General features: G+C 34.6%; 2 protein-coding genes across 5 annotated transcripts; both read left to right on the plus strand.

The window, feature by feature from the left end:
• Window positions 1–1,449: 1,449 nt before the first annotated feature.
• LOC105636529 (uncharacterized) lies at window positions 1,450–5,501 on the plus strand. 4 transcript variants are annotated; one of them, XM_089716693.1, is made up of 5 exons: window positions 1,450–1,618; window positions 3,441–3,513; window positions 4,738–4,815; window positions 4,919–5,032; window positions 5,210–5,501. In XM_089716693.1, the coding sequence occupies exons 2-5, from the start codon at window positions 3,496–3,498 to the stop codon at window positions 5,339–5,341; spliced, it is 342 nt and encodes a 113-aa protein (XP_089572819.1). In that variant the 5' UTR covers window positions 1,450–1,618; window positions 3,441–3,495; the 3' UTR covers window positions 5,342–5,501. The 4 variants fall into 4 exon arrangements, with proteins under 4 accessions (XP_089572819.1, XP_089572818.1, XP_012075236.1 ...); XM_089716692.1 differs by having other exon boundaries at window positions 1,451–1,618; window positions 3,413–3,513; XM_012219846.4 differs by lacking the exon at window positions 4,738–4,815 and having other exon boundaries at window positions 1,459–1,618.
• Window positions 5,502–9,353: 3,852 nt separating this feature from the next.
• LOC149492556 (uncharacterized) lies at window positions 9,354–9,818 on the plus strand. The gene has a single exon (XM_089716470.1). The coding sequence runs from the start codon at window positions 9,354–9,356 to the stop codon at window positions 9,816–9,818; it is 465 nt and encodes a 154-aa protein (XP_089572596.1).
• Window positions 9,819–13,113: the final 3,295 nt, after the last annotated feature.

Genomic DNA, 13,113 nt, shown 5'->3' on the forward strand with positions numbered 1-13,113 from the left:
TGAACCGGCGGTTCTAGCTCCAGTCGGAATCGACGGTTCTAGTTCCATCTGAAACCGGTTGAAACCGTCCAAAATCGGCCAGAATCGGTCTGAAACCGTCGAAAAACCGGCCGGAACCGTCGATTTTGGAACCATTGAGGAAACGGAACCATTCGGTTCCAAACCGTTAGTTTTCGGTTCGGTTCCGGTTCCAAAAAATTTGAAACCGAAACCGGCGGTTCTAGAACCGTGGCCACCCCTACTGCGCCGTTCATTCTCTCATTCTACTGTCAGTCTTTCTTTATACCCTCCCGTCGCTTTCTTTCTTGACCGTCGCCTCCGCAACAGTCGTGCTCTTCAAGCGTACAAGAGCCAGGTTCGTTCTTGATTATTTTTATTTCGTTCTCTTTTTTTTTTTTTTTTTCGTTTTGCTTCGTCCCTTTTCCTTTTTCTTTTTTTTTTCTTTTATATAAATACATATAAACCGACAAAGCGGTGGAATTGTTGAATTAATTTGTGGGTTCAGCCGAGAGATATATGTTTTATTTTTTTCGTTTCTGGGTTTTGTGCATGTTTTATTTGTTGAAAATATATATATTAAAAGGCAAAAGGATGGTGAATATAAGCCAATTCGTGGCTATATGAGTGAAATTTGACATGTTTGGTTTGTTAATCTAAAGTTTGATTTGTTAATAATGATTAAGATTGTGCTGAGATACTGAGAATGAGATTATTTGCATATGATTGTCATATACCGAGAATGGTGGGCTGAATTTTTTTTTTATTTTTTGAGAAGGATATAGGGTTGACTTGGATAGTGGAGTTCTTTTTCTTATTTATTTTTCAGATTCTTGTTCATGCGGGTAGTCGAGTGTTTTTTGTGCGGAATTCTTGAAAAAGCGGAGTTCAAGAATTATGTTTATGTAAAAGATCTTGTGTTTTTATTATAGTGTTGTTCTGTTTTAATGTACTTTTTAATTCAGTAATTTTTTATTGAAATACTTTTTATATATGTTCTATATGGATATAGTTCTTATTCTATGATAATTTGTTATAATTTAGGATTATTATATTTTAATTGATTTTTAGCTTGTTATTGTTATTATTCTTATTGAATTTTAATAGATGTTTGATTGTTAAATTGTTTACTTGAGATATTGGTTTGAATTAATTATTTAAGTTGAATTTCAATTCTTTTGTTGTATTTTAACTATGTACTGTTGTTTTAGAATATTACAGGTTGAATTGTTTTATTATTTGAAGTTGAATTTTAATGCATTTTTTATATATTTTTTTGTTGCACTTTGAGTTCGGATCCGGGTTTCACGCGGGTTCAGGTTCTCTGGATTGAATAAATTTAAATGGATTTGGATAATACGCGGGTAATTCTAAATGATTTGGGACGGGTTTGGGCATTATTGGTTTATTCTTTTAACATATTCGGGAACTTAAAATGATTAACGAATTCAGGGTTGGGTAGTTTATTTCCAGCCCGTACCCGCCCCGCTGCCATTCCTCCTTGGACATCACTTTACTATCATCAAAATGGAATTTCAGACATCTGTATTCTTCTCCAGTATTTCCAAGAGATCTTTTCTAGGGTTTCAGTCGCTAACTCTTCATTGTTGCTCTTTTCATGGTATACTATGTTCCATATGGCTAATTTCTTCTCTAATTTGGGTGTATTGACCTGTGATTCCTTTTATCTTTTTTTAATTCGATGTTATCTTATTTCTATTATAGATCGAACTCACAAAATCCACACTTCCATCTTTATGCTAGTCTATTTGTGTATGGCAATGTTAACTGAAGGACTGGTTACTGTTTTTTCTGTTTTTGTTAGAGATTTTTTTTGGCATAATGGAGTGATGGGTTGTACCTGCAATATCAATTTTGGGATCCCATTGCCATTGCTTTCCAATTAGTTTTTGGGTGCTAATTACTTCTCAGTTGTGGTTTTGCTCCTTTTTTTAATTATTATTATTATTATTGATTAATGGGATGAATCTAATTTTTGGCAATAATACTTCAGTGTTATTGTTACTGTCTGATGATATGAGAAGGTTTTCTATGTTTATATTAAGGAATGTTCAATTTTTGATTCATCATGTTGTGTGCAGTTAACTTTGATCCAAAATATTAACCAAGTTGTTAAAAGTTTACAAAATTCAATTTTTCATTAACCTGTACTCTTTAATAATTGCAAAAAGTTTGTCTGCTAGATATGCTGTCGGGATATCATAAAAGTATGGTAAATTGTGATTCAGTTTCACAGCTTTTCTAAAGGATAAATTTTCTGTGTAGTGCTACCTGATTCTTCTCTTTTATCTAGCACGCTCTTACACCGTCTCTCAATTGTAACCTCTACACTATTTTTCAAGAAGTGCCATCTTGTTGTTTTTAGGTAAATACCTTGTGGTGCTGCATCCGGGATTATAACAATTCCAGCATTTCTATTCCTTGTGCCTTGCTGTAACCTCGCAAAATTTATAATGGCCCAAGTTATTTTTTAGGTTTACTTTGTTCGACAACATGTTCTAGTTAGTGCTCTATGGATCCTTTCTTCTTTCCTCCTTCAGTGCCAACCATCCTAATTTCCTTAAGTTCTAGTGGATGGCCACTTAGGATTTACTGCTAAAATTCAATTGTTAACTTCAGGAATAAAAGGAATCCTAAAAGTCAGACAGCCATATGTGATATTCTGAGGTTCTTTGTGTTTATGTCAAATGATAATGAAAAGATCATCTCTATTGGTATTGACTCATTATTTATATGAAGACTTTGCGTTTTTGTAGTAAGTGTTAAATTGCATCATTTCAAGCATTTTGCCACGTACGTACATTTTCAAGTATTTTTCTTTTTTCCCAACATGTTGGGCTATATTTTAATTTAGTCAATTTGCAGGCCAAGAAGAGTTTAGCTTAGACAAGAGTAAATATCAAGAGCTGATTTTCTGATTGGAGAATATTAAATTAACTGTTGTGGTCTAAAATCTAAATACCTGTTTTTCTCCTTGGTAGAGAAATTTGGGCACATCTTTAATTTATTGATCTTTTAACCTATGAAACGAACAATAGAGAATGTGAAGTTGAGAAATGTTCCTTTGATTTGTACTATGTGTTTTTGAGCATTTGACAATGGTGAGTGAGGTGCTTCTTATAGCAGGTACTGTCTGCAATAAGTTGATCTTTTAGATGAACAATCGTCCAGAATATTGAAGTCAATCTTTGCCAAGCTTTTCTCTAATTTTAATGAATGGTTAATATATTTGTCATGATAAAATGATATGCTGCTGTTTAAACATGCATTCGGTGGAAAATCGAAGGAAAACACGATTAATGACAAAGAAGCAGTCTTCACTTCTAATTATTGTCAGTTTGGTTTCACTTTTGGCATTATTTTCAATTTTGAGATTGAATTCTTATTTCTTTAGGTTCGTTTCAATTTTGAGCACATAACAGAGAAACAGTTGATCGAAAGAGTTCCATAGAGCAATTACCAACGATTTTCAACACCATGAAAGAAGACTACGAGGTACATGATCAAATTTCATGCTTTAATTACCTCATTGTATTTATTTATTTGTTTTTCAAATTCTCTGTTGGGATCATTTCGTTTAGTTTATCTCCATGAAATTTCCAGCCATGAGAAAATCCCGATGTTGTTTCATAATTTCCTTTCTGTTTCATTTGTATGAATGGAATTGTATTCACTTGCCATTTTTGGCTTTCTAGATCATCTTGGCATCAATCTCCCCTTTTGGCTTTTGCCTTTAAAATTAGGTGTTGATTTTTGTTTTCTAATTCTATATAAATTGCTGAGGCTTTGCAATTTTGAAATCAAATTATGTTATTTTCAATTATGAAAACATTAATTACATAAATCAACAGCATATAGTATGGTAAATTTCAGCTTGAGCTACATGGATCACGGAATTGTTAGTTAGCCTGCAAGGGTTTATGGCCATATTAACGAAGCAGCATTATTTGAAAACTCAAATTAATGCAATTAGATAATGGGCCTACCCATTTTGAATACAGTATCTCTAATGTCTAGCAAGTTCAGTTTCCTTTTTTAGTAAATTCTATGCTTTTGGTGCAAGTTACATGTAGGAAGATGTGGGATTTCCTCAATGAGAATTTTCTATTTGATTATTTTTGTTATTAATTTCCATGTTCTTGTTCTATATGGAAGTTTTCTTTTACTGCTTGTTGTTGCTCATTTGGGGAAAAAAAGATAATAATGCATTGTTACAAATTTTCATTCTCAGCATATTGTTTATTGCAAAGCTTGTGGAGGTTTAATATTTTAAGAACAAAATGCTCACCAGACTGCCCTTAATTGGGTGGCATACCCAGGGACTAAGCTACTCATTCGAAGAGGGGGTCAATTGCCAAAGGAGGAAAAAAAAAATTGGTTTACATTTTCACATTTCGAACCCTAGTTTCTCCACTTTTTTCAAAGCACTCCAACCACTTTGCCCCCCTTCACTTATATGTCATATGGTTTGCCCCCTTCTATTTACATTCTGGCTTCGTCCCTACCCTGATCTTCAGCAGTGGGATGCCTGCTTTCAATTGCAGCTATTGCTTACTTGGATATATATAAGTGTGAAAAATAGGGTGTAATGGCAGGCCACTTGTGCATAGATTCTACTAATTGAATTGCTAATGTTATTGAGAAAGAAACCCATGTTCATGTGCTATTTGATCTTCATTACCTGTATTACTGCTAAATCTGATTGCTTTGCTAATTTAGCTCCTTATCAAGTTCTGTAAAAGTCGCGTCTTGTGGCGAGCTCCAGAGGGAGGGGGAGCTTTTACTTCTCAATTCAGTGTACCTTGATCTTGCAAACTCCTTTCTCTGGAGGCATTTTGTTTTCCCTGCTGTTTGCTTTCTTTATTCTCACTGTAATAGTCATGGATGTATGTGTTTACAGGTTGAAGAGAAAAAGCAAGCTGCTGCTGATGTATTGTTTCAGTATTCAAAATTTGTAATGGCATGCATTGGAAATCAAGTTCGACCTTGCGACTTGAGGTTACATTTAATGAAGGTAATAATTTGATACTAATTTCCGACAACCCACAAACAGAAATTATATGCACGGTCCATATACTTAAACTATTGGAGTTTCTCAGCTTGTTGGAAGTGAATCTAAATGGTAAAATTTAAATGAGAATCAACCCAAATTTAATGGATGTTAGTGAATTTCATTTTTTTAATTCTCCAGGAGATTTCAGGAGTTCCAACCTCTCTAAAGAGAGAATTGCCTCATGCAGCAGCTTCTCCTGATGCAATGGGTGAATCATCAAGCTCAGGTACTGCCAGACTTGATAAAGCAGATAGTTTTCGAGCACTGTAGGTAGAGGTAGAGTCATGGGTCATTTCCCATTCAGAACCATTGGCGTACTGCTGAGGCTAGTAAATTCTTCTTTGCTTTCCATTGTTAACTTGTGGGTTTGTAATTCCTTGTAATTGCCATAGAAGGATATTTTTAATGTGAAATATAAAAAATTTGCATATTTTTTTGAGCTGTATATATGATAGGACTATCTGTACAATTGCATCTAATATTTAGTTTCAAATGGCTATTTCCCTTCTATATCTTTTTGCTTAAAAGGGAGAGACCTGCTCTATCTGGTCTCCTAGAGCTGAGAGGCCACCCTAGATTAGCCAAATCTTTTAAACCCAAGCTCAAGGCCTTGGCTTAGGTAGAGTCTCTCGTGATTGTGTTAATATGAGCAACGATACTCTGACTAAATTATTAGAGTCTCGTGATAAAAGAGAGATTTTGCCATAGTTATTAGACTCTACGGATAGAGAGAAATTCTGATTCCATTAAGAAACACTAATACAGTCATTGTTTGGAGGTTGGACCGCACAGTTATTGGTGCATGTACATGTTACATGTCGTTTTGATGCCTTATTTCTCAAAAGAAACTTGTGACAGCCATAGTCATCAGGCCACAAATAAGCATCTATAGGAACTCCGGCAATCTGGACCCTCGCTCTCTCTCAAGGATAATATCTCTAATGCTGTAGAGAACAAAGAAAAAGCTGAGTAGAAGATAAAGCCATACAGCTAAAAGCCCGAACAGGAATCGGATGAAGCCTATCTGACAAGAAGTTGTGAAATCATAAAATAGAACATGAAGAACAGTGAAAGTAGAAAACTTGAACAGATTGAAAGGTACCTGATGAACAATGCGAACATCGGAGAGTCGTGAATCACTGACTAGCTATAAATCCTGCCATACCACTATAGCTCTGTAGGAATCAAATGTGGATTTGATGTCCTCAGAGTCGGACTAGCGAACGGAATATATTCACAGGCTCGTGCCTGAACAAAAAAAAAATGATCCAATTAGTAGAAGTAAAATTACAAAATCATAGAAAAAAAACTACCTCCCAAAGGAAATGGATCCCACCAATGGACGAGGCTGCAATGATTTTTTATATCCTTTTTTTCCATAGATACTAGAAATTGAGGCTAAACTTGTGACATTTTTTATTATACTACACACCATATCAATGTTCTTCAGAACTGTGAGAATGAAAGAAGAAGAAGTGTTTCGAAACAAGCAATCGGCTTGGTTAATTCCTCGTATAAGTTTAGGGTATATATATAATTATATAGTACAAAGTATATAATCTAAAAAGGAAAATAATCTTTTAGTATCTCATTATGACTGAATACCTGCACAATATACTGTAATAATTACAAGTTTCTAACAAGATGTGTTGAAAAAGGGCAGATGTATACAACCCTTCAACGAGATATTAGTTATCTTCATCATGTTAATTGATTCCTATATAAATAACGCTCACCGAGGGATATAAAATTTCCTTTTATATTGTTTAAATAATGGAGAACACATTAACGTTAGTTCAAGAATTCACAGTCTCATCATCATATGATACATGAAAAGTTTCGAATTACAATTTTTTTTTAAAAAAAAAAAAATTACAAGAGAAAAAGGCGATGATTCTGAATATGATGATGGTGTCAACATTCTATTTTAAACATTCCAATCAACCTGCATTAAACATGCTGTAATAATCTAACCACTAAATTAAAGCTCACCATCATATTATATATATATATATATATATAAAGAAGAATTATGCAGTGATTTGTTTATTGTTGACGTGACGCTCTCGTTAGAGAATTGAACTCTCTAAAAATTTGATTATTTGATTATAACTATATGAAAAATTAAAGATTTTGGAAAGAAAATAAGGCTCTTACCTCTCTCTTTAATTTATGATTTTTATGGATTTTACACATAATAGCTCTTTAAAAATTATTCTCTTATTTATGATTTTTATAACTTTTAAACACAATAACTTTTAATGTTCTCTTATTGTTTAACTTTTTTGTCTTTTTATTTTCCTTTACATACTATAGTAAGAGTGATGTCTCACTTTAGTTAGAATAAAAAATTTTAGTTTTACCTGATACATTTAGATCATATTATACATGCATTGTATGTACCGCAATTTTTTAACAAGCTACTTGATACACATATTTTACACCTTGAAAAAAAAAAGAAAGAAAGACTATATTGCTATGCTAAGTACGAAAGACTGTCTAATATATTATAAATTTCATATATACATATTGACACTTTTGAACTTGTCATATACTCTAAAAAATGTGTCTTATTATTTATTTTTCTAATTTTATTAATTTCAGGCATCACTTATTTATTTTTTTAATTTTATTAATTTCAGACATCACTTTGCAGATATTACTTCGACATTTTATTGATACTTTTGAATGAAAAGATACAATAAGTACATATATTAAACCAAGTATTTTACATAAATAAATTTTGTGGCACTCTTAATTTCTATTTTAAATTATTGAACACTTCAACTTATAAATTTGGATATATCAAACATTTTAACTTGCAATGACACTCCAACTTGTAAAATTATATTAGTTATACACAATAATGAAATATATAATGAATAGTATATTGAAGGATATTAGAATCATACATAAACTCTAACTAACAGATAAACTGGGATTCCTACTATCCTTATTCAACTATGATTATCTCTCTTCTACTATAAATATCCCCAATCAATTCTAGCAAAGACGAATTCACAACTCTCTCATTCACTCAATTTCTGATAAATTAACAATCGGTGCGGTGAGCGTACATACCTTCGATCCTCATTAACCTTAGTCTTTTTTCACCTTGGACACCATGGCTAATGAATCAGTCAAAGGCCATAACATGGAGGGTTAGGATAATGACTATGATGAGGTAGTTGAACACACAATAATACCTCCTCTGCAAACAACTGACCCTCAAGTGGCAGCAGCCCTAGCTCAAGTATACTACCAGTTCACCTTTGTGCTGAAATGCCTTCTCAAGGCCCCTCATTTAGGCAGCGAACTGACACCTGCAAGTGGTCTAACAAACCAACGCCACAAAGAGCACAGTACGCCTTTACCATCACCTAAACGACAACATCACCCAATGTTTGAACAATTCCATGAGGTGGAGTCAGAAGCAAATCTCAGTATGGTCACTCCCTATAGTCAAGAGCCGAGTCGCAGACAGCTAGTCATAAATAATGCCAATCTTTGAAACGTCGTCAACGACGTTCCCCCCAAAATTCAAAATTCTAACCTTCTAACGTTGTGACGGATCCACCAATCCCTAAAGTCACCTAGTGACTTTTTAAGCCATGATGTACTTACAAACTAACTCTGAAGATCTTATGTGCAAGGTCTTCCCAATCACACTCAAGGGGCAGCCCAAGAGTGGTATCAAACTCTCAAAACAGGATCCATCCAATCATTCTCCCAATTGGCCACGGCACTCTAAGCTCGGTTCATAATAAGTGTGCTGTCCAAGAAAATTTCATCTGACCTAGTAGACCTAGTAGACTTTGAGATAGTACGTCTCCAGATTTTAGAGAACGACAATGCAAGTTGAAAACCTGAACAATGAAGTGGCAATTAGTGCCATGGCAAAGAACTGTAAATATAAAAATTATTTGAGAGTTTGAGTATAGACTCTCTTGTAACTTTTGTCGAACTCATGGATTGAGTTTACAAATACATAAAGCTGGACGAAGTTTACGAAGCTCAACACCGAAGCTCACCCAAGGAAGAAAAGCCCAGGCATAGAAGACACCCGTCTCCAATCAGGAGACATTCGCCTAGGAGAAGATAGCTTCTCTGGCATCCACGAGCTAGCTATGCTGTTAGAGCACCCTATTCAAGAAAAGATATATCACAACAAGACCAAGAGTTCACCCCTTTGAACAAGCCACACTTAAAAATATTATCCTGGGTTAAGGATCACAAAAATAAAGTTCAACTCAATTATCCTAGAAAGATGAAAAAAGATACAATGGGCTATCGAGACAAGAATAGATACTGTGAATTTCACAGGGACACAGGCCATGATACCAAAGCTTGCTGGCAATTGAAAAAAGAGATTGAACGCCGAATACAGAGAGGCAAACTAAAAGAATTTATGGGACATGTTCGAAAAGAAACTAAGACGAAAGAAAAGAAGACAAGACAGTGCAACACTTTAGGCACAATTCACACAATATTTGGAGGCTCTTCAGGCAGGGAAAATAACTCGGTTAGGAAAAGAAGGGTTACGGAAATTTATTCTGTACTCCGCCAACCAAAGTTGGTTACAAGACCACCAATCCTATTCTCTGAGGCAGATAGAGAACATGTGCATACCCCACACAATGATGCTTTGGTAATAGAAGGGGTCCTAGAAAACTTCTTGGTAAAAAGGATCCTGGTAGATGAGAGTAGTGCGGTTAACTTGTTGACTATGGGGTTTTCAAAGCCTTAAAATTAGACCAAATAAAGTTGAAACCTATCCGAACCCCTCTGGCCGGACTTGCTGGGAAGCCAGTCCCTATCGCCGGATCTATAGATGTGACATTAGAGCTCGGAGTAGATGGTACCTTAAGAAGGTTCAAGTTAAAATTCATAGTAGCAGACATCCACTTTCCATACAATGTCATCTTGTGCAAACCTGCCTAATACGAGTTGGAGACGGTATCATGCATCAAGTACCTGACTTCATCCTCACAGTTTTTCCTTCTACCTGGTTTTTTCTTGTACTCTAGTTGTGGATGGCTCATCAACATTAGGCCACATGTCTTCTCCATTCAAAGGGATAAGTCTATATTGGTATGTCTTCATGTAACAATCTTTCTTCAAGTAATCATCCACATAGTCTAATACTTCATATCTCATGTTGTGAATGTATGAAATGGCATGACTGCAAGCAACTCCAAACTACAGAAGCAATTCCTTTATGAGAGGGAAACCAAAAAGGAATTTTCATCATCTTTGACTTGGAAGGTATCACCATTAGAACTACTTGGTAAACATTGTGAATTTTCCATCTTGGTACTTTCTATTTTTTTTCCTTATTCTTCCTCCAACCCCATCTTTCCATTTCTCAATATGTGTCTTGTTGAAGTAGTTTCTTATCATTAAGGATGTACTTATTTTTTTCTAACATCATGATCAAATGCATAGTCCTTGCTTCAGCAATGTATCCATTAAAGGTCTCCACAATGTTGCTTATAGCGTTATCCACTTTAGGATAAGTGGACAAAAATGCTTTATAGAACTTTGTTTTAACACTCTTTAAAAAATTCTCAGCTGCTTCTGCATCAAGCTCCTTTAATCCTTTGAGTTTCTTATTAAATTTAGCCTCCTGAGTAGAAAAGACAATTGCCCAAAAACATTACTTGTACCCTTCTCCTCTATGTCTTTTCATCCAATTGGCATGAATGTGGACTGCACAGTTCCTATGCTTAGCATAAGGAATAAGCTCTCTAATGGCATTCTCCAATCCCTTAGCAAATAAAAGAGATCACAAGCTCAAACATTTTAATTAAAATGAACACAAAATTTGAATAAAATGGAACTAATCTTAAAGAATTTTACTTTTTGTTGGTCACACATAATAGTGATTCCAACACCGTCTATAACTCCTAGGTTCTCAAATAGCAAATTCGAAAACCAAGTCCAACTAGCCTCCTTCTATCTTTCCACAACAACCCATGCAACCGAATATATTAGATTATTCGCATCTAATGCAATTGCACTAAGTAACTATCCTCCAAGCATTATTTTTAACAAACAACCATCAACAAATAGACATGGTCTACAACCCTCTTTGTAGCCTTTTCTCAAAGCTGAGAATCCAATGTATAGCCTTTGAAACACATTTGGCCCCTTCTTCCATTCTCTTCACATTGTAGAATAAATGTCCCCTCCTTGTCAACTCTTTTTAGCTTTGCTATGTAAGACCTCAATTTCTTGTAGTATGCCTCTAGAGATCCTGTTAGCTTTGCCATAGCTTTAGCCTTATCATAGCTTTAGCCCTCGCTCTGTAACACAATTGTCTATTAATAGTAATAACATATTTTTCATTCATGCCAATAATCATTTTATCCACGCCATAAGAAGGATTTCTTCTTATTTTTCATAAGAAGTCTTTTGTAAGAAAGACAAAAGTTGCTTCTCTATTTGTCAGTGACCTAAAACACCCATGTTTATCTTGATAGGTCCTGATTACCCATGACTTGTCCTTTCCTCGGGTGCTTGCATATAGTCTCTAAGGACAAGATCCATCGCATCTACAATCAACCTATCTGACATTAATTCCTTATGCAAAGCAAATTTCTGTACACCCATCATTAGTTGCTCCTTAGAAGGAAACACCATGGCAATGGCAAATTAACTGCAGTTTTTTGTGATCGCATGAAGGGTCATAAACATGTTTAGATAGCTTTTTCTGCTTTTTTAACCTGCATTTCCCCTTCATCGTTGTTATTTGTACTTGAGAACTCTACATCAGATTGCTCATAGTTGCTCTTATTTCAGGCACATTCACATCAGATGCTATGGGATCATTCACAATGTCAGGCTCTTCTTGTGATTTAGTCACTTCATTGTTAGCAGGCTCTTCATTCTCAGCGGCAAAAGGCCCTTCTAAGCCTAACCCAAGTCTATTTTCAATTACTATGTTCCGCAATTTCAGCTTGTTCTCCCTAACCTTCATAACCTCTTCATCATTTTTATCTTCATCGGGTATTGAAGAAACATCAATGTTTGAATCACTTTCTTGGTTTTGAATATCTATATCTACTTCAACACAACCATCAACATTTTGACCCTTTGGATCATTCTCATCATCATTTACTATCAACCCCTCCCTCTCCAAGGCTTCAAAATCAAGTCAATGTCATCCACACCATCATGATTAAGCTCAAATGAAATTTTTTCATCATTAAGCTGACTAATTGTATGATGAGTCCAACTATTTTCACTAATTTCATGTTGATCTCAATGTTTAGCTTCAAAAATGTAATCCTTTGACTCTCCTAGCATTGCAACTATGTCTTCATCTGTCCTTGCCAAACTCAAGCATCTCCAATCATCCCTTGGTTTAAATAGTGTATTCTATGTACCTCACCACAACCAAAACCTCTAACCATATTCACTATTTCCTCATACTTCATATTTGTCCCTGTTTGGGTACCCCATTCTTCTAAAACCCATACATCAACATATTTCATTATCTTTCCCTCCTTACTCATGACACCACCAACCCATACCTCTATGGGGAACCTGTTAAATACATCCAATGATAACTAAAATCACAACTAAAACACAAATATATATTATATATTAAGCACATTTCATACTTGATGAATTTATGACTACCAACTAATTTTCCACAATATCGGTACTGTGTAAATAGGATATTTAAGAGCAAAAAAAATAAAAAGTGTTCTCTTTACAGCTGAGATTCCATGCTAATATTAAATTATTATCCTATAGTGCATAACAAATAATATAAAATACTTTATCAAAATTTTTTATTCATTATATTCATCCAGCTTATACCATTTCAAAAAGCATATAAACTCACTCTAATGCGTTAAAAGCATATATTAAAAATTAAAAAAAGCAATTAAATACTTACCAGTTTCTCTTCCTCTGAAAACCCTTTCTCATTTTGATGTCATGAATCATGCACCAGCTTCTTTTTCTTAAAACCCTAACTCAAGTTCAGTAGTTGAAAAAACATCTTCAGAAATTGGAATCACGCACCGATCTTA

Source organism: Jatropha curcas, chromosome 11 (assembly GCF_041381405.1).
Source record: "Jatropha curcas cultivar XTBG-Jc1 chromosome 11, XTBG_Jcur_1.0, whole genome shotgun sequence".
In the NCBI taxonomy this organism is placed as follows: Eukaryota; Viridiplantae; Streptophyta; class Magnoliopsida; order Malpighiales; family Euphorbiaceae; genus Jatropha; species Jatropha curcas.